Raw genomic sequence first — 23382 nt, 5'->3', positions numbered from 1 at the left:
ATTACATGCTGCCGTTACGATGAACGCACATCTTAAGAAACTACAGAAGGCCATGGAGGAGATATCTGTCCTGAGGTTTTCTAATCCATTAGGTGTGGACAACAAGATCCCCTTTCCTGGTGTAATCATCCGGGCTCATAATGGGGAATACCAAACCAGTGTCCACCGTAAGTCTACCGATTTGGGCAGGTGTCTGAAGGCTGTAAGGGAGTGCCTTGAGAGGTACAAATTAAGCGTTATTAAAGCCTGTCTATGTTGAGCTTACGAGAACTGTTCATCGTAAGACCACTTCCACCGAGACATCACTAGAGTAAAACAAATTTTAGTTAACGATGGATTATGTAATGAGATATTTGATAAAGAGACCAGAGTGTTCCTCCAGATTCTTAGATAATCATGGCCAACAACAAACTGGAAGTGTTCGTGGAGTTTTCTGCAAAAACTAGACGTCTCAGGTCGAACGTATCCTGAAGGAGGTCATATTTAAGAGCATTATCAGCAACATCCCTGAAGATCGTCTCAAAATCATTATTTACTGCAAGAACAGGAAAGCTAATGAAGATGGGCGGTGTTCCTGAGCCCAAAATAACTCTTGCATTTAAAGCATAATGTGAAAACGAGTATAGGACATTTAATTCATACTTTATCTGATGAAGGAAAACGTGAGGTAAGAAAAATGGAAACAACAACAAAAAGCTAGCGAGTGTTAAATATACATCGTCATATAACATACAGCGTCTCAAAGAATATATATATATATATATATATATATATATATATATATATATATATATATATATATATATATATATATATATATATACGTACAGAGAGAGAGAGAGAGAGAGAGAGAGAGAGATGCATACTTACTGGCATTCTTCTTGCTCGAGTAGTCACTTTTGATTTTGTGGAAGTCACGCAGCGCTCAGAAAGCCGGCCTCGTACACTAGGTGAGAACCATAGGTCGTAAATTGTAACAATGTTGTGTGTATCTTCATGGAGAGAATGTGGGGTAGCTGAGCAGCAAGTGCTCAGTGTCTGCCTTGCGGTAGTTGCATCATAGGCATGAAAAATCATGGGATACGTTGAAAAAGTAAATGTAGCAATGTGAGGATGAGTGATGTCCAAATCGTAGACAGGAAACCGTGTCACGGTTGTCTGGGGAGTGTGATTTCAGACAGGTATATGTCTGTCTGGTGTGGTGGTTTTTCACATTAAGATTGGAGGGCGGTTGCTTAATGCTTGTCGGGCTATTTGGTGTATGAGTTTTGTTAGTGTTATGTTTGCTGGGGGTCGAGAGATCTGTGAGCATAGGTTGCTGAAGTGTGTGAGCTTTTAATGTCTTTTTTTTAGGGGGGCTAGTTACGGAGTTTATTATGTGGGCGGATGCTAATGCTGTTGCAAATAACTGAGTCCCGACAATGAGGTGGGAGTGTACTGGGAGGATCAATCTATTATGTATATATATATATATACATATATACACGAGAGAGATTCTTCTATCTTCTATGGGGGTTCCTGCAGCGCTCAGGCAGCCATCCACGTTCACCAGGAGGGACCGCAAGTTCATAAAGTGTAGTGATGTTGCGTCTGTCCGGGTAGGGTAGGTGCGGGGGAATTGAGCAATAAGTGTTCATTGTTTTCCTTGTGGTAGGTACATCGTGGACATAATGGATCTTGAGATGTGTGGAATCAGTGTTTACAGTGTTGTAGGGATGGTTGATGTCCAGATCGTAGACCAGAAAGTATAACTGGTACTTGTCTGGAGAGTGTAGGTTGAGATGGGTGTATGTCTGGTGAGGTAGGGTTTACAACTGAGTTGGGAGAGTGGTTCACATCTCTTGTCGTGTCATTTTGATGAGTATTATGTTTTGTCGGTGATGTGTTTGCTGGGGGTGTGAGGCATGTGTGAATTTAGGTTGCTGAAATGTGTGAGAAGGTTAAGCATTCTATTTCCATCTGGCTGCTGGTGGTCAGTTACGGAGTCGTTTGCCCTTACTAAGAATTGAGCACCGAGCATTTAGAGGTGAGGTTATACTGGGAGGATCTTTGTTTCCTTTTGCTAGTAACGAGTGTTTTTCTGGTGGCTAAACAGACAATGGTATTCTTTGTACTCTCTTTTGGGTCGCGTACATCACACACACACACACACACACACACACACATATCATATATATATATATATATATATATATATATATATATATATATATATATATATATATATATGCATGCATGTATTTGCAGTAAAAACTTTTCCATACCAATGTAATGATTCTCTGCGAGCAATACAATAGGAGTCTGTGGAAAAATGCGCTAAATCTAATATAGAAATATTGACAATGTAAATATTACTTCGCAACTCATTTATGAAAACATGAATATACAATACAAAATAAGAAAGAGAAACGAACGATGGAAAAAAAAAGAAAGTAGAAAAACTTAAAGAAACAGGAAACAAAGTTAAGAGGCAGGAAGAAAAATTCAGAGAAAGTTGACATAAGTTGACATAAAACTTACTAACAGCTGAGATAAACGTCGACCCGACGGAGAACGACTCGCCCCATAACATTAAAACCGTCTCATTCAGAGGCGCGCCGCACAATGGCGCTCCTGATGCACAGCCAAGTTCCACAATCTGCGGCGTTGCCCCACGCTGATGGACTCGTAGTTTGTGCTAGGCCGGCCGCACGACCTGCCTGGATCTCTTCTTTTGTTTCCAGGGACGAGTGCAGCTCGGGCATCAGGCCTGAGTTGATATCCACAGTAAATGATAAAGGGAGCTTTATGCGACTACCGACCACTATATCTGACGTCAGAATTACTTTATATTGCACTTCAAAGACTGTTATTGTCTTGGATTTGGATGGATTTCCTTGCTGTGCAGTGATTTAGTCGAAAAGATATATTCATGCTCAAAAGCTGGGTGAAAAGTATGAGGTTATAGCCGCCTGCACATGTGTCCGTTCGTCTGTGATGTTCCATTATCGGGCGCTAACGCGGGGATTATGACATATTTTTTCCGGATATATCGCTCACTTGAGCAATATAACATACATTATTCACGCCCCTTCTGCGGGAGACGTTTGTTCGGCTCTCACAGACCTCGCAGTCCATTTCTGGCTATGCGAGGATGCCATGGCGGGGTCTCCTTTAGAGTCTGCGACTCACAGGTGGCCATGAAGGATTTTACAGGGCGCTGCCCCTGTATAAGTGAGTAATGTCTACCATTTGGTGGACAGGCAGAGGTCCTGCACGCGAGCGAGAGAGGCTGGTAAAGGTCTCGCGTCTAAGAAAACGCGAGTGGATCTTGGAAGACTAGGTGGGTCTGGAGAAGGATGAGGGCTAGAAGGCTGTGTGGATGAAGAGTTAATGATGTGGGTGGAGATGGAAAGTGTGTAGTATGAGGTGTTCTTAGTCGGCTCATATGGATAGATGTAGGGAACAAGTCAAGGACGTAGAGTTTTGATGGGATGCGGACAAATATGTACAAATTTTCAGAGGTTTTGATTAGGTTAGCGGTGACGTAGGATTCCCGAAGCACAAAAAAGTGACTACGTTATGCATTAAGGATAGGAGCAGGGAGAGGTCGAAATGAGGAAGGGTTGAAGCCTTACAGAGAAGGGAATGTGAGCCTGGAGGGTTTAGCAGGAAGGAGAAAAAGGAGGGGAATGCTGTGGGCTGCTGCAGGTTCCTACATCCTAAGCAAAAAGGAATTAACACCACTGCTTGATCCTAGAGTGAGCTGTGGGGGCAAAAGCGTTTACGAAATCATCGTAAGATAGAGAATAGGTAAAGATTCACCATGAACTACTCTTTATTAATGAGACTGCCATCTGCTTTCACACCGGACGTCAAACCACTCGTAATCTGAACCAGTCACGCCTGTAAGAGAATAGCAAGAGCATACAGTCCTCATTCATTACTTAGCTCAAACATTTACAACTTAGTAAGGAATTTTTGTTAGTTTCAATGATACAGACATGTCTGTACATACGGAGACAAAAATAACTCTTGCACACATAAAACAAAGGAAAAATACATTTGGTATCTTAATTCGTATGTTCCTCAATTTACTGTTTTCTAATTAAGAGATGTGTCATTTTCAAAATGAGTTTCAGCTAGTTCAGTGGACGCTGAGCCAGTTAACTCACACACATTACAAAGAAATAAAATGCTTGATGATATAATGTCTGCGATACGAAGGTGAATTCCGCTGTCATAATACCCAGAAATATAAGTGATTCTTCAATGAATATAGCCAATGAATATTCTAAAAATTGCAGATATGATCTTACGGCAGCATGACTAGTTGGCTGGATAATCATCGTACAATAGGTGATTATAATCTTGCAATATGTTACTGTGTAGATTCAGCATTACCAGGTAAATGCAAGGTAGGCAGGTAATTTCTTCCTCCTGTGTTTCTTTCGTTCAGCACAAATGCATCTCTCGGACGCGTTGGCACGATCCTATCCTTGAGCACGACGGTTCGATCCCTCAGCACAACGGTACGATCCATGGTTATGGTGACTTTTAGAATGGCTCTTATGGGTTAGGTCAAACACCAGGCCAACTTACACAAGGATGTACCGTTCTGCTCAAGGACCGTACCGTCGAGCTTAAGTACCGTACCGCTATGCTCAAGTATTGTATCGTCATGTTGGAGTGTCGTATACCGTCGTGGTCAGTTATTGTACCGTAGCGTTTAGGGACTGTATCGTCGTTTTCAAGGACCGTACCATTGCGCTCAAGTACCGCACCGCTGTGCGCAAGGAGTGCACCGTCGTGCTCAAGAATAATACACCACCGTGCTTAAGTATCGTTCTGTTCTCATTCAAGTATCGTACCATTGTGTTCAAGTATTGTACAGTCGTGTCCAAGGACCATTCTGTCGTTCTCAGTGACCGTTCCGTCATGCCCAAATATCGTACCGTCTTGCTCAAGGACCGACTGTCGTGCTGAAGAATCGTATGATGTCATGTTAAAATATCGTACCGTCGTGCTTAAATATCGTACCGTAGTGCTCAAATATTGTACCACCGTGCTCAAGGACAGTACTGTCGCGCTCATGAATCAAGTATCGTACTGTCGTGCACAAGAGTCAAACCGTCATGCTCAAGTATCGTACCGTCGTGCACAAGAGTCAAACCGTCATGCTCAAGTATCGTACCGTCGTGCACAAGAGTCAAACCGTCATGCTCAAGTATCGTACCGTCTTATATTTCGATGAGTCAACCGACCAGACTGCCCCAACTCTCTCCACAGCGTAACAAGGCAGTATTGCCAGACAGGCATGAACGAACCTCTGGAAATGACGCAGCGACAGGACATTAACGCGTAACTTTTCACCGTAATGCATTCCTGTGGCGTGTTAGTAGGGCATTAGAAATAATGAAGCGAGGATTTGACTGCGGCGTGGACGTCCAGGATAATGATGAAGGTAGCGGTAATTGCGCCGTATCAGGGGTGAGGGAGACATGATCACATCTACGAGCCAGTGTATATATATATGGTTAGGGTAAAGCCATATAAAGACCTACACTTGGGTATCGTAAATTCCTCGTTTGATCACACATTTCTCGTGTTTTCGTTTTATGGCGTTGGTTAATGGTATAGTGCCACCAGGGTAATTAAGGTTTACTGCACTACTTGATGAATGAACTCCAATTCTTGTCACAGGTGTCTGGTCCCGCAATACAGGTGTTTATCATTTACCCTCCTAAGTTTTATTCATTATTTTTTGCTCTAGTATATCTGGTATAATAACATCATATCTTAAGCTGATCCACGTTTATGTTGAAGTGTCACTTGACTTGAATTATATATTTGTTTGTTCTCCAATTGTGCAAAACTGATGGTCATCATGGGTTCCACATTACTGTATTCTGATTCATTTCATATATTATCGATTGTTAAATAAGTTTTTAATTTTTCAAACTATCGAACTTTTGAAAACACAGCTTTCTCGACTCAGCACACTGTATTCTGTATGCAAAATACTTCATATTTATCTATCTATCTATCTATCTATCTATCTATATATATATATATATATATATATATATATATATATATATATATATATATATATATATATAAAATATATATATATATAAAAAATATATATATATATATATATATATATATATATATATATATATATATATATATATATATATATGTATATATATATATATATATATATATATATATATATATATTTTTTTTTTTTTTTGCTTTGTCGCTGTCTCCCGCGTTTGCGAGGTAGCGCAAGGAAACAGACGAAAGAAATGGCAAAACCCACCCCCATACACATGTATATACATACGTCCACACACGCAAATATACATAACTACACAGCTTTCCATGGTTTACCCCAGACGCTTCACATGCCCTGATTCAATCCACTGACAGCACGTCAACCCCGGTATACCACATCGATCCAGTTCACTCTATTCCTTGCCCTCCTTTCACCCTCCTGCATGTTCAGGCCCCGATCACACAAAATCTTTTTCACTCCATCTTTCCACCTCCAATTTGGTCTCCCACTTCTCGTTCCCTCCACCTCCGACACATATATCCTCTTGGTCAATCTTTCCTCACTCATTCTCTCCATGTGCCCAAACCATTTCAAAACACCCTCTTCTGCTCTCTCAACCACGCTCTTTTTATTTCCACACATCTCTCTTACCCTTACGTTACTTACTCGATCAAACCACCTCACACCACATATATATATGATAGGGTGGATGGAGATGCTTTGTGGAAGGTTTCAAGAGTATATGATGTGGGAGGTAAGTTGATAGAAGAAGTGAAAGTTTTTTACCAAGGTTGTAAGGCATGTGTACGAATGGGAAGAGAGGAAAGTGATTGGTTCCCACTGAATGTCGGTTTGTGGCAAAGGTGCTTGATGTCTCCATGGTTGTTTAATTTGTTTATGGATGGGGTGGTTAGGGAGGTGAATGCAAGAGTTTTGGAGAGAGGGGCAAGTATGCAGTCGGTTCTGGATGAGAGGGCTTAGGAAGTGAGTCATTTGTTGTTCGCTGATGATATAACGCTGGTGGCTGATTTGGGTGAGAAACTGCAGAAGTTGGTGACTGATTTTGGTAAAGTGTATGAAAGAAGAAAGCTGAGAGTAAATGTAAATAAGAGCAAGGTTACTAGGTTCAATAGGGTTGAGGGATAAGTTATTTGGGAGGTAAGTTTGAATGGAGAGAAACTGGAGGAAGTGAAGTGTTTTAGAAATCTGGGAGTGGACTTAGCAGCGGATGGAACCATGGAAGCAGAAGTGAGTCACAGGGTGGGGGAGGGAGCGAAGGTTCTGGGAGCGTTGAAGAATGTGTGGAAGACGAGAACATTATCTCGGAAAGAAAAAATGGGTATGTTTGAAGGAATAGTGGTTCCAACAATGTTATATGATTGCGAGGCATGGGCTATAGATAGGGTTGTGCAGAGGAGGGTGGATGTGTTGGGAATGAAATGTTTGAGGACAATATGTGGTGTGAGGTGGTTTGATCGAGTAAGTAATGAAAGGGTAAGAGAGATGTGTGGTAATAAAAAGTGTGGTCGAGAGAGCAGAGGAGGGTGTGTTGAAATGGTTTGGACACACGGAGAGAATGAGTGAGGAAAGATTGACAAAGAGGATATATTGGTCAGAGGTGGAGGGAAGAAGGAGAGGCGGGAGACCAAACAGGAGGTGGAAGGATGGAGTGAAAAGATTTTGAGCGATCGGGGCCTGAACATACAGGGTGAGAGGTGTGCAAAGAATAGAGTGAATTGAGAGGATGTGGTATACCGGGGTCGACGTGCTGTCAGCGGATTGAACCAGGGCATGTGAAGCGTCTGGGGTAAATCATGGAAAGGGCCCCTGGCTGTGGAAAGGGAGCTGTGGTTTCGGTGCATCACACATAAACAGCTAGACTGAGTGTGAAAGATTGTGGCCTTTTTGTCTGTTCCTGGCGCTGCCTTGCTGGAGGTGGGCGGGAAGGGGATTGAGAAATGCTATTCTGTGTGTGGCGGGGTGGCGACTAAATGGATGAAGGCAGCAAGTATGGATATGTACATGTGTATATATGTGTATTTCTGTGTATTTATATGTATGTATACGTTGAAAAGTATATGTATGTATATGTGTGTGTGTGGGCGTTAATGTATATACATGTGTATGTGGGTGGGTTGGGCCGTTCCTCGTCTGTTTCCTTGCGCTACCTCGCTAACGCGGGAGACGGCTTTTAAGTTTGATAAGATATAAATGAATGATAGATTCATATATATATATATATATATATATATATATATATATATATATATATATATATATATATATATATATATATCAACTGTACTACGTAGATCAAACGTGACTGATGTTAATGAAAATAATACTGCATCTACACACGAGATTGCTTTTGCAAAGGTATCACAGTAACGTGCAGACAAAGAAATATATCGTCATGAAGTATAGTATTACAGTTTTCCCCACGAGGTTTCGTTAGTATAAATCTATTCTATCTCGTTACATCTGCCTTTGTGTACGTAAGCCTCTCATATATCCCAATATTTATGAACTATTTGAAAGATTGATATGAAAATATAGCACTCATGTGCGAGTCATTAAAAGATACATTCCAGTTCAGAAAGATATTCCGCTACAGAAGGAAAAATAATTGAGTACGAAAGAGGAAGTATTCAATGAGAAAAAGTACATATTTTGATTAGATATGTGGAAGGCAGTTTACATATTCGCCATTTCCCGCACTAGCGAGGTGCCGTTAGGAACAGAGGACCGAGCCTTAGAGGAAATATCCTCACGTGGCCCCCTTCTCTGTTCCTTCTTTTGGAAGATTAAAAAACGGAAGGGGAGGATTTCCAGCTCCCGCTCCCTCCACTTTTAGTCGCCTTCTACGACACGCAGGGAATACGTGGGAAGTATTCTTTCTCCCCTATCCCCAGGGATATATATATATATATATATATATATATATATATATATATATATATATATATATATATATATATATATATATATATATTCCCGCCAGTGCGGGAAATGGCGAGTATGTAAACTGCCTTCCACATATCTAATCAAAATATGTACTTTTTCTCATTGAATACTTCCTCTTTCGTACTCAATATATATATATATATATATATATATATATATATATATATATATATATATATATATATATATATATATATGACTTGACCCTCAACCCTACTGTACCTAATAACCTTGCTCTTATTCACATTTACTCTTAACTTTCTTCTTTCACACACTTTACCAAACTCAGTCACCAGCTTCTGCAGTTTCTCACATGAATCAGCCACCAGCGCTGTATCATCAGCGAACAACAACTGACTCACTTCCCAAGCTCTCTCATCCCCAACAGACTTCATACTTGCCCCTCTTTCCAAAACTCTTGCATTCACCTCCCTAACAACCCCATCCATAAACAAATTAAACAACCATGGAGACATCACACACCCCTGCCGCAAACCTACATTCACTGAGAACCAATCACTTTCCTCTCTTCCTACACGTACACATGCCTTACATCCTCGATAAAAACTTTTCACTGCTTCTAACAACTTGCCTCCCACACCATATATTCTTAATACCTTCCACAGAGCATCTCTATCAACTCTATCATATGCCTTCTCCAGATCCATAAATGCTACATACAAATCCATTTGCTTTTCTAAGTATTTCTCACATACATTCTTCAAAGCAAACACCTGATCCACACATCCTCTACCACTTCTGAAACCACACTGCTCTTCCCCAATCTGATGCTCTGTACATGCCATCACCCTCTCAATCAATATCCTCCCATATAATTTACCAGGAATACTCAACAAACTTATACCTCTGTTATACCTGAGTTTGAATGGAGAAAAACTGGAGGAAGTGAAGTGTTTTAGATATCTGGGAGTGGATCTGGCAGCGGATGGAACCATGGAAGCGGAAGTGGATCATAGGGTGGGGGAGGGGGCGAAAATTCTGGGAGCCTTGAAGAATGTGTGGAAGTCGAGAACATTATCTCGGAAAGCAAAAATGGGTATGTTTGAAGGAATAGTGGTTCCAACAATGTTGTATGGTTGCGAGGCGTGGGCTATGGATAGAGTTGTGCGCAGGAGGATGGATGTGCTGGAAATGAGATGTTTGAGGACAATGTGTGGTGTGAGGTGGTTTGATCGAGTAAGTAACGTAAGGGTAAGAGAGATGTGTGGAAATAAAAAGAGCGTGGTTGAGAGAGCAGAAGAGGGTGTTTTGAAATGGTTCGGGCACATGGAGAGAATGAGTGAGGAAAGATTGACCAAGAGAATATATGTGTCGGAGGTGGAGGGAACGAGGAGAAGAGGGAGACCAAATTGGAGGTGGAAAGATGGAGTGAAAAAGATTTTGTGTGATCGGGGCCTGAACATGCAGGAGGGTGAAAGGAGGGCAAGGAATAGAGTGAATCGGAGCGATGTGGTATACCGGGGTTGACGTGCTGTCAGTGGATTGAATCAAGGCATGTGAAGCGTCTGGGGTAAACCATGGAAAGCTGTGTAGGTATGTATATTTGCGTGTGTGGACGTATGTATATACATGTGTATGGGGTTGGGTTGGGCCATTTATTTCGTCTGTTTCCTTGCGCTACCTCGCAAAAGCGGGAGACAGCGACAAAGCAAAAAAAAAAAAAGATATATATATATATATATATATATATATATATATATATATATATATATATATATATATATATATATATATATATATATATATACATATATATATATATATATATATATATATATATATATATATATATATATATATATATATATATATATACATATATGTAGGAGGGTGAAAGGCGTGCAAGGAATAGAGTGAATTGGAACAATGTGTTATACCGGGATCGACGTGCTGTCAATGGATTGAACCAGGGCATGTGAAGTATAGTGAATATGAACACGCACTTTTCATAGAACACAGAATGCCCTCCAACAGCAAGGGGTCGAACCCCGTATCATTTGCGTGGTAGCTGGGATCGTTAAGTGCTCGGCTATGATCGCCCCTAATAGGGAAATGACTATTCGATTAATAGTAATTGATTAACCTTTGTCTCACATCCATGAACAACGGGGTCTTGATTGGTCAAGTCCCATCAGGCTCACATTACCAGTAGTCAGCAATTTTACAGAACTTATTGTTACACGTAAACGTATATGAACACAAGTATAGTGCATATGAACACAAACTTTTCATAGAACACATAATGCCCTCTAACAGCAAGGGTTCGAACCCCGTATCATTTGTGTGATAGCTACGAACGCCAACTGCTCGGCTATGATGGCTCCTAATAGCGAGGTAGCGTTAAGAACAGAGGACTGAGCCTTAGAGAGAAAATCCTCACTTGGCCCCCTTCTCTGTTCCTTCTTTTGGAAAAGTAAAAACTGGAGGGGAGGATTTCCATCCCCTCACTCCCTCCCCTTTTAGTCGCCTTCTTCGACACGCACGGCATACGTGGGCAATATTCTCTCTCCGCCATCCCCAGGGGATTTCTTTCAGGTTCGAGGGTACACTACAATCTGTAACAGGGAAAAGATGACTTGCTTCCAGTAAGCAGTTCTTCGGCGAGACTGTACATCCACTAATACGACGAGGGAAAAGCTTTGACTTACGATATAGCCAGTAATCCACTAGCTTATTCATTGCTCCACCAGCGATCAGGCAACCAGCCATTTCCACCAGGCGGGGACCTGATATAAAGTGTTGTAATGCGTGCGCATCTACACGAGGGAGACTCCAAGGCAAAGAGGTAGTGAGTGTTCGCTGCGTCATGGGCATAAAATGTTCGTGGGGTATGTTGAATGGGTGTTTGTAATGATATGATGATGAGGGGAGTGTGGAGGAGTGAGTATCTGTGTGATGTGGTTTCAGACGGGTGTATATCTGGTGTGCTGGTGCTCAAGCTTGGGTCAGTGTGGTGGTAGTCTGGCGCTTATTGGGTCAGTTGTGTGTGTATGTGTGTCTTCTCTGTTGTTTGTCTGTTGAGGTTGGTGTGGGGGGGTGGGATTTGTGTGGAGAGGATTTATTTCTACTTGGGGGTTGGTGGAAAGTTACTGAGATGTGGGCGGGAGGGGTCAAGTGCCCTTGCAAAGAGCTGAGTGCTGAGGATGTTGAAGTGAGGATCTTATTCAGAGGATCTTTGTTTCATTACGTAGGTGTTGAGTGCTTGTGGTTACTCGGTAAAAAGTGATTTATATGAGTGCTTTAGTCTGTGCCGTCTGCAGCTTTGTTATATTTGTATTTGAAATTGTGGAAGACCAGGCAGGTGAGGCGTCATTTAGGGTGGAGCGGACGAACTGCTTGTAGCGGCTATACAGGCCTGACCCTGGTGTGGAAACTAGTGTCTATGTTCAGTATCTTGCCTAAAAACCATATCCTAAGTACCATATCCTAAATGAACTTCTTCAGATGACTTTCAGACATTATGTATAACCATTATATTAATTTCATCCTGTCATTTTGTATCAACTGTCTTCATTAAAATCATTACTTCATGTAGAGAATGTTCTAGTGTTATGAATTTCTCTTGTATGTTCGTTCTGGTAGCTTATATCTTAACCGATATTGTCTGGACTGAGAGAGAGAGAGAGAGAGAGAGAGAGAGAGAGAGAGAGAGAGAGAGAGAGAGAGAGAGAGAGAGAGAGAGAGAGTTCCATGTACAATAACAATCGTGTCTTCTCCTCCTGCAGGGATGTGTTGGCCGCGTCGTCGGATGGGTACAGGCTCAGAGCGGGATAATCACGGGGGTGGGCGTAGGCGTTGGCGTGCTGGAGGTGGCTGGGCTGGTGGCGGCCGCTTCCCTCTGCCGCGCCATCAGATCCCACCAGGACTAGCGGCACGCCACCACGCCCACTCTCACCCATAACACCAGCTTGAACCACGCCAAGCCCAACGGCGACACCACCACAAGACCTCACCTGGAGGTTCAGAAGAGAAAGGAGACGGCCCAGGACGCCCCGAGAATCCAGGATGGTTTCAGCTTCACCCCCTCCGGGAGCAGGCGTGGGCGCGCTCACACCCACCAAAGTGGGCGGCGAAGTGTGGGTGACGTCGAAGAACTAACCCGCATGGAAAAGATTCTGGACGACTGGACGCCATACGCTTCCATGGATCACGTCCGGGAGAGGCGCTGGAAGACTCAGGTGATTGATGGGCGTGGTGGTATTGGTCGTGGCAGTAGTGGGCGTGGTCGGTGGTGGTGATGGTGGTAGTAGGCGTGGTGGTAGTGGGCGTGGTAGCAGTAGACTTGGTGGAAGTGGGCGTGGTGGTGCTGGGCGTGGTGAGGATAGTGACAGATGGGATGGCGTTGATGGCCTTGATGACAGTGGTCATGCAAGTGGTGAATACGTCGGTGAGGACGGGAGTGACGGTGGCGGACGTAGCAGTAGCCGTCGCAGTGGTGGTGGCGCTGGTAGCGGGGTACGCAGTGGTGGTGATGGTGGGCGTGGCTACAAGGCCGGGGGACAAGGGATGAAAAGAACTGATGATACAGAACTGTTTGATTACGGCACCGAGGAGAGACGGAACAGCTCTTGGCGGTACAGGCAGGAAACTGCGAGGCTTCAAAGAGAGAAAAAGGCCAAGAGCGGGAGCGTCCAGGGAAAAGTAGCCAGGAAAAAGGAGGAGAGGCTCAGCACGATCAGAGCCACGAGAACAAACGAGTACCGCAACAACTGGCTGGCGGAGGCAAGTATGAAAAGACTCGAGGATTTCTACAGTGACGATTTTACACAGTTCAACGACCGGGACAAAAGAGTTAGCGAGATTACCGAGGCTCCAGGGACGATGATTCTCAAGGTGGCTGCCACCGCCTCGAGTAGGGACGGTCGAGACTCCTGCTCTTTGAGATCGGGGAGCGTCCCTGAGGATGAGGATTTCGGGTACGTCAAAAGAGGCATAAGATTTTGGGATGGACAGAGACGACACAGAGAGGAGGACAAGGAGAAGAAAGTCAGGATAGCAAAATGGAGGCAGAAAGAAGAAGAGAAGCGCGTCAGGGAGGAAGAATGGATCTTGAAAGAGGAAGATACAGTGTGGGTGTCCAAGGCGGATAAGAACATACGAATGAAAAACCAGAGGGAGAGGAAACTAGACGCAGAGAGAACTTACAGAGAAAATAAGACTATTGGAAATAGAAGGGAACGAGTATATGAAACAAGGAAGGGTCTGCAGACTCAAGGGAATTATTGGCGGATAGGGTACGGTGACAAGGGACTAGACAAGGAACTGAAGGTGGTCAGGATAAGTGATGAGCAAATGACCAGATTCTAGCAAGTGATGACTATCTCATAAAGAACAACTTAGATGTGGTACGTGGGAAGTCATGGATGCCTCTTTGACAATGTTTATAGAAAATAGAAATAACAGTTTTAGATGTTATTTCCATAACTCATAACTACCATTTGCTAAAATGTTGAATATAGAATGGGTTACTAGAGTTATGGTTCATAAATCTAAAGTACATTTAAGTTGCTTTTTCTTTAAAACTGTCATTGGTTAAAGAGTGGAAATTCAATTCTTTCTGAAGATAAAGCTGTGCCTTTAAAACCCATCTGAATGTTGTCGTGCCGACGTGTGAAGCAAGCATTGCAAGCAGGAAAATGAACTTAAAATGCTCCAACAAATTCCAACAAATACTAAAAATTGATGCATAATATTCTACATGTTTGCTTATGACTGTAAATGTAAACAGCGATTTGTTGTAAAAAAACAGAAAAGTAATGATAATACAAAGTTCATCTACTGTATGTCCAATACTGAAAGGAAACAGGACAAATTTCGTACGAAGGGAATCGTTCCTTTACCATTATGTGGGAATTGTAAATAATGGATTGTGAGGAACTGATCCCTGGCTCTCTCCTTCTGGAGCCACTCAAGAGATGCAGTCCCCCCAGAGCTTCTCACGTGAAGAGATAAAGGAGAGAGCAAGCTATATATCATTGTCTGAGGTATGTCGTATACCTCCCCAGGCAGATCTCACACCATAATGTGCATAATTCATGGATTATTCTTAATGTATTGGATGATTTCTCAAAGATCTCTCAGAATTTTTCTATATTTATGATGTAAGAATTCTCATTCATCTTATTTCATTGACACATCCTATATTCTACGTTTATCTCATATTGTCATGATTGTAATTCATAAGTTTGCTGTAATTGTAATATGCTTCAGAAATCTATCTCATTTTCATGATTATATTAGACGACTGTCCCAGAATAATGGATTTTATTGTACAGTATTTCAAAGTTTCGTCAGTAATCATGTCTATGATATCTTTCAAGATTTTTCTATTACGGTGTAATTTTACTTATGTATATAACATACTCTGTATAATGCATTTCAGGATAACATACTCTGTATAATGTATTTCAGTATCTTTAGTTTTATCTTACAGCCTTTATTTATAAGCAGTTGTTCAAAGGCACTCACCTTCAGTATATCGGATTATATATATATATATATATATATATATATATATATATATATATATATATATATATATATATATATATATATATTATCCCTGGGGATAGGGGACTAAGAATACTTCCCACGTATTCCCTGCGTGTCGTAGAAGGCGACTAAAAGGGGAGGGAGCGGGGGGCTGGAAACCCTCCTCTCTCGTTTTTTTTTTTTTTTTTTAACTTTCCAAAAGAAGGAACAGAATGGGGCCAGGTGAGGATATTCCAAAAAAGGCCCAGTCCTCTGTTCTTAACGCTACCTCGCTAACGCGGGAAATGGCGAATAGTTTAAAAGAAAGAAAGAATATATATATATATATATATATATATATATATATATATATATATATATATATATATATATATATAAATTTGTGTGTGTGTGTGTGTGTGTGTGTGTGTGTGTGTGTTACTTTTTATGTTTGATCGCGGTCTCCTGCGTTAGTAAGGTAGCGCCAGGAACAGACGAAGAAAGGCAGCAGCCGCTCACATCCACTCTATAGCTGATATGAGTAATACACCGAAACCACAGTTCCCTATCCACATTTAGGCTCCACAAACCTTTCCACGATTTACCCCAGACGCTTCAAATGTCTTCAATCCATTGACAGCACGTTGACCACAGTATATCACATCGTTCCAATTCACTTTATCCCGTGCATGCCGTTGACTCTTCTACATATTTTGGCCCCAATCGCTCAAAATCTTTTTCACTCCCATCTTCTCATCTACAATTTGGTCTCCACGTTCTCCTTATTCTATCAAGTTTTGACACATACATCCTCTATGTCAACCTTTCCTCACTCATATTCTCCATATTTCCAAAACAATTAAGCATACCCTCCTTTTCTCTTTCTATCACACACGTTTTATCACCACTCATTCCTCTTAATCTTTCATTGCTTACTCGATCAAACTACCTCACACCCCATAATATCCTCAAACACTTTATTTCCAACTCATCCACCCTCCTCTGCAACGCCTTGTCTACAGCCCACGCCTCGCATCAATATATCATTAATATGACTACAGTACCATCAAACATACCCATTCTTGTTCTTCGAGATAACGTTTCCTCTTTCCACACACTCTTCAGCGCTCCCAAAGCCTCTGACCCCATATCCATCTTATGCCTCACACCTGTTTCTATGGTTCCATTCGCTGCCATGTCCACTCCCAGGCATCTGAACCACTTCACTTCTTCCAAGTTTTCTCCATTCAAACTCACACCGAAACTTACCTGTCCTTCAACCCTGCTAAATTAATAACCTTCCATTTATTCTCATTCGCTTTCAACTTTCTCCTTTTCAAACACTCTTCCAAACTCAGTCACCAACTTCCGCAGTTTCTCACATGAATCCGCCACCAGTACTATATCAGTAGCAAACAACATCTGACTCACTTTCCAGGTTGTCTCATCACCTACAGACTCGCTCCTCTCTCCAAGACCTTCGCATTTCCCTTCCTTACCACCCCATCCATAAACAAACGAAATATCCTTGGTGACATCAGACACCCTTGCCGCAGACCAACCTGTAATTGTAACCATTCATTCTCCTCTCTTCCTACTCTTACGCATGCCTTACGTCCTTGGTAAAAACTTCTTACTGCTTCTAGCAGCTTTCCTCGCACACCGCAATTCTTAAGGCCTGCCGCAAGGCAACCTTATCATCCCCATCAGTTCTCTGTAACAGGAGTAGACCTCTCCCAGCTAAGCCACTTTATAACATAGAAATAAAATGTTTACTTCTGCCTTATACTTCAGTAACCTCAATCCACAGATCTCCCACCCCATATCAAATACAACACTGACAAAACACACTCACATTGAAATATCCCAATAAGCACTAAACTCCTTAATTGCCCTGCACTTCCTGCACGTAGACGCACACACATAAACATCTTATAACCTGTGGTTCCGACCGGTAGACGTGGCCAGCTGCCTGAGTGCTGCAGAAGTCTCATAAAGATAGAAGGGACTTGTGGAGCAGTAAGTAAGAAGTAAGTATCTCATACTTTTTTTTTTTTTTTTGCATTAGTTCAGACAATTTGCTCCGTGTTCCCAAATCTCTTGTATCCCGTTTCTCGATTAAAAAGGTCTCCTTCTTGAAACATATATCACTAGATAGCTTACCCACTCGGAGATACATAAATAAGAATATTCATAGCGATAAGGAACAAACCACTGGCTCTAAACTCTACTGGGGAACATTATGACTTTGAAAAAAAAAGAGTAATTATTAACCAATCGTTTATTTAAACATAAGTTGACATAAGTTAGAATTAAGTAAACTTACATTTGTCTACGGAGGAAAGACTTCCATGTCTTTTCATAAACATTTTACAGTCCCTTAAGGTATCTATGCAATGTAATTTTATCTGCCAATGGTATCAATAAAACCTCATGATTTCTACCATTTATTTCATAACCCATATTTCACTCTACTAACATTGACTAACTGACAATAGATCTTCTGGGATTAGACATAAGATCAACATCCTTCTTTTTCGTTTCTGTCTCTTTTCCGAACACTCTTTCTGCTCACTCAGTCTCAGAAACCTTTTAGGAAACCCTTTCCCATAGCTTCTGATCCTGAACCTCGTCCCTCCAGTCGACAGTCAAGAAGTATATATACCATACGTATCGTCACTTGGACTTCGACCTTGACGTTGGTGATAATGTGCTTGAGTGTGTGAGTGGAGTCATTCGGAGGATCTACCACGATATTCACTAGATGCCATAGGTTCCTGAAGTAGTCCAACGGCAGTGTGACCGGTCGTAAAGGTTCTCAGGCGCCTGAAAATCACGTAAAATTATACCATAATGGGAGTCTGGGAGAAAATTCATGAATAATTTAATCCAAAATCACCTCGTCTATAAACAGACACAATTTCGAACAATTTAAGAATATCACTAATAAGAATATATATATATATATATATATATATATATATATATATATATATATATATATATATATATATATATATATATATAGAGAGAGAGAGAGAGAGAGAGAGAGAGAGAGAGAGAGTAAATTGGAAAGTTTACTGATGGGTTACCAACAAGGTCCACCAAGGTATTGTGGGTGGAAGTGTCTATCATACTTCACACCTCTGTTTTACAGACGATATGTACGAATATATATTCTAAGTCTACGGACGATATTCCTATATTGTTAAAGTATTTGAGCTAACAACACAACATTAAACTTACCTCGGTAAGGAAAAAACAAATGATACCTTTCCCTTTCTTGATATCAAGATAAGTAAATATATAAATCAATCAATATTTACTGGTCTTTACACAAAATATTCTTCTTTTATCCCACACCAGCACTCCATAGATTTTGTAATTATCTCAAACTCCACACTAAAGTAGAACCATGGAAAAATATTGTACATATGACGACTTTCTTTTAAGCTTCAGTAACGTGTATATTGGTAAAACACTCAAGATTTTATCATTATCTCCTGCAGTAAAAAATCAACTGTATTTAGAAATGTAACATATTTCCCATCCTGTTCACTGAGAGGGGCAGTTACACATCTAGTTAGAAATTGACTATTTGATTACGTGAGTTTTACCCAAAAATCGAAAACTAGAATAGCTCTTAAAGCTACAAATACAATCCAGTCATTTTTCAAATTCAAGGATGTTATTCCCATGGAGTTGCAGTTGATAATTGTTACCAAAATAAGTGCAACAGTCTTAATACTTTCTATATTGGCAAAACGAAGCCGACGCCTCAGGACGCGCATGAATGAACGAACTGCCAAACTAATCCCCCAACCCCCCAACCCTATAACCGCCGACGCCGCCCATCCATTCGAAATCACACTCACGACAGTGACCCCACAGTGTCTATAGCGAATGTGTCCGTGTGATCATTGTGCTGGCCAGTAAGGTCATCGAACACCCGTCCATTAACCCTGGAAATCTGGAATCTCTCCTGCTGTACGAGAACGAACCCACTGAACAAGCAACGATGACAGGTAGAGTTATTATGTTTTTAGATTTATTACTGTAGAATTATCTACTTGTATTCGAATGTAGGCTTTAACGGTAGGATATATAATTACCAATTATCCCCCTACTGAAATTTATGTAAGTGTCATATTGATGTATCTAGCATAAGATATGATTGGTAACAATCTTTAATTTTTCTTTATTCTTCCTTGGTTATTCATTTCATCCCAGGCCTTTATGATTATACATATTTTTCAAAGACCATATCATACTTTATGCTTTCATAGAAAATCGTAACGTACATATTAGATGCAAATTACCCTTCATTATAGCATCTGATGATGGTATGTAATTACTTGAATCAAGCCAAAGTTAACTGCTCATCCAGAAGTCACAATTCGGTAAGGGTTCCAAAAATTTCTTTATTCGTGTTTCATGTGACCGTTATGCTAGGCTACACTGGCTTGACCGTTACGGGAAAGTGGCGGGTGCTTTGTGTGGGGTTTTGTGAAGTATTTGGCCTGGATAGCGAGGCTAGTGAGATGCATGTTCAACTACTATTCTTATGTCATCGTGTCTTGATAATTCTTTCGTAGTGATTTGGTCGATAATAGGATGTGCTTTAAAGTTACTTGGGGACAAATTATAGTTATTAGTATTAGCAATCAAGACTCAATGACGTTACGGGTAGCAAAATCAGAGGAGGTGTACAATGTGACTAGGTTGTTAAGGTCTACAGGGTGATCATTTTACTGTCTGTGTTTAGCAACAGCATCCCTGTGGTCACCTCTGCTCACTGAATGATTGTGCCGGTAGCTAAACCTTGGCAAGAAAACGATCACCCCGTAGACATCAATAGCCCAGTCATATTGTACCCCTCTTCTGATTATGCTATACGCAACGTCACTGAATCTGTCTTAATTGCTAATAGTGATAACTTTGATTCGCACTAAAGTAATACCAGTATAACACATCCTATTATCAACGAAATCATTATGGAGGAATCAAGACACGATGATATGAGTAGTTGAAGACGCATTTCGTTACCCGGGACAACCACCTCCACACAGCCCCACCTCCTCAACCACAGGTCACCTCCCTCACCACTTTCCCTTTCACGGTGAGGCCAGTGTATACATGGCAGTTACATGACGGCCTATTCTGTGCGTTGGTGTTGAGATTTAAAACTTTATGAACTGTTTGCATACATACGTATGTGGGTAGAAGACATGGTCAGTGGGCATTACTGGATTATATATATGTTGAAAGGCGTGTAAAAGAAGGACTTTTGAATGGAAGTGTGCTGAAAGGCGCAGTGGTAGGATGTCTGATCATTATCATGTGGAAGCGAGGGTGAAGATTTGAAGAGGTTTTCAAAAAACAGGAGAAATTAAGTGTAGAATTAGTAAAGGTGAGTTTACATGAGAAAGACAGACAACAGGAGGCCACGACTGGGGTTGTCTGTTAAAAAAAAAAAAAGCTTAACTTGACAAGAAAATGCAATTCCGCTTAGCAGTTTTTTTAAGCTATCACCGACTCCTCGCTGCATTAGCCTTCTAGTGTCCGTGTTATCGCTGTCGTTTATACAGTTTATTTCTGGCATTTTTCTCAGAGTATGCCTGAACTTAAAAGATATTTGTCTAAATGACTTTTGAAGGTATCTGTAGTCTTAGCATTCACTACGTCTGACGGTAACTTATTCTAGTGCTCAACACACCTATAGGAAAAGCTTTCTCCCACGTCTGTACTACATCTTTCAGCTTTGAGTTTTATTCCATTTGTCCTGGTAACCATATTCTTTTTTTGTATTTCGAAGAGATGTATGTGATCTACGTTATCGAATTTGTTCAGAATTGTTAACACTTGGATTAAGTCGCCGCAAAGTCTACGTTATTTTAGGGAGAAGAGATCCAATCGTTTTAGCCTCTCATTATATGCCAGCTTAGTTCTAAGGGATGGGATCAATTAAGTCGCGCGTCTTTGTACGTGCTCTAATTTTACTTCGTCTTTTCTATAGTTTAGGGACCATAACTGGACTGTATCTTCAGGTTGTCTTACTAGAGAATTGTATAGTGTAAGAATTGTTTCTGGTGTCTTGTAATCTATGTTCCTGGCTATGAAACCAAACAATTGGTTGCATTTTTTACTTGTTGCTTGAGAGTTAGTTACCGAATAGTTGTTTGGCGTAACGTATATTCTTATCCCCAAAATGCATAACTTTACACTTGTTTGCATTAGAATTCATTTTTTTTTCTGGCTGATCACTCTCCTATTAAGTTAAGATCTCTGAATCGTTTCGCAGTCCTGCTTGTTTACAGCTCTACCTCCTAGTTTAATGTTGTCAGCAAATTTGGAGATCTTAGATATGAGACCGAGTTCTAGGTCATTAATATATGTTATGAAAAGAATTGGGCCTAGGACCGACCCCTGTGGCACACCACTCGTTACGTCTAGCCAATCTGAGGCTTCGTTGTTTAATACTAGACGTTCCTTTCTTCCGGTAAGCCAGTCTCTGATCCATGTACAGAGTTCTTCACCGATTCTGTGTGCTCTAAGTTTATGTGAAAGTCTCTCTTGAGGTACTTTATCGAAAGCTTTTTGTCAGGCAGCATCTTTTATTGCTGAAGCCATGTTGGTTGTCCGATATAATTTTTTGATCTAGAAACGTGACCATTCTATCTCGTATTATTTTTTACTTAGTTGGGCGGTAGTTCAAGGCACACTTTTTGTCTCCTTTTTATATATGTAGGAGTAACATTTGCCAGTTTCCAGTCAGTTGGTACCTAACCATCCGACAGAGATTTGTTGAATATATTTGTTATAGGGTATATCAGCTGTCTCCTGACCTCTTGTGAAAATCTTGGAGCTAAGTAATCTGGGCCGTTGGATTTGTTGGGATTTGATTGGTCCAAGTATCTGAGTACTTCAGAGCTTTTTGTTTTTTTTTTCTCAAACCTTCAACTCTTCTTCATCAGATCCTTGAAACATTTTCATTGGTTGCTGCATTCGAGATGTTTCTTCAAGTGTGAATGAGAAGCTAAAGGAATAATTTAGTATGGTAGCCATTGTCGTCAGTAGTTGGTGTGTTGTTTCGTAATGGTCCAATTCCTTCTTTTACTGTCTTCCTTTGTCTTGTACATTTTAAGAATTCCTGAGGATTATTTCCTCCTCACGTTTACTCTGTCTTATGACTTTCTAACACTCTCTTTGGGTTGTGATTAATTTCTGGCGATTTCCATCGGTTCCCATTGATTTTCATTTTCATGTTTTCTTGTTTTTGTAAATTCGTCCCTATATTCTCCTATTCATCCATGATGGTTTTGAAATATCGCAAGTTCTCTTCGTAATTCGAGGAATGTTAATTATCAATCTCGAGTGGCGTGGTTTTAAAATTATTTCACGTTTCCTCTACTGTGTGAACGTCGAGAAGTTTTGTCCAACTGGTACTGCGAATTTCGTGTTTAATGTTTTCAAAATTTGCATTTGTAATCTAGGATCAAGAGTTTGTTGTCATTTATTTCATAGTCTATCTCTAATCTAATCTAACTATGATCGCTATTTGGCAAACTCCCGCCTACTTTGCAAGAATTACTTAAGTTTTTGTCACTGAAGAGGACAAGATCAAGAACGTTTTTACCTTTAGTTGGTTTTTATTTAAGTGTTATAAAAAAAAGCTTCTTCAATCAGTTCCATTAGTCTCGTTCCCTCTCGACCACATGTTAACGTCTTCCAGTTTATGTTTGAACTGTAGAATCTGCTGCCATTATAACCTCTTTATTGTTTACTATAGTTTTGCTTTCATTGTACAGCATCTTCTCGTCGTCTTCTTTTTGCTTAGAAGGTATGTAAATAACGCTTAGACGTAGTCTACTTTTAAACTTGTC

The 23382-nt window shown here is 40.8% G+C and overlaps 1 protein-coding gene and 1 pseudogene across 2 annotated transcripts in view; both read left to right on the top strand.

The window, feature by feature from the left end:
* LOC139756010 (CD151 antigen-like) overlaps positions 1 to 12900 on the top strand; it is a 132444-nt gene extending 119544 nt beyond the window's left edge. For both annotated transcript variants that reach the window (XM_071674942.1, XM_071674941.1), the window contains exon 6: positions 12754 to 12900. In XM_071674942.1, the coding sequence (XP_071531043.1) occupies positions 12754 to 12897 (144 nt within the window). In that variant the 3' untranslated portion in view covers positions 12898 to 12900. The remainder of the gene's footprint in view (positions 1 to 12753) is intronic.
* Positions 12901 to 13124: 224 nt separating this feature from the next.
* Positions 13125 to 15528, top strand: LOC139756011 (uncharacterized; annotated as a pseudogene).
* Positions 15529 to 23382: the final 7854 nt, after the last annotated feature.

This window comes from Panulirus ornatus, chromosome 20, assembly GCF_036320965.1.
Source record: "Panulirus ornatus isolate Po-2019 chromosome 20, ASM3632096v1, whole genome shotgun sequence".
In the NCBI taxonomy this organism is placed as follows: Eukaryota; Metazoa; Arthropoda; class Malacostraca; order Decapoda; family Palinuridae; genus Panulirus; species Panulirus ornatus.
This window is presented reverse-complemented; position numbering and strand designations above follow the sequence as displayed.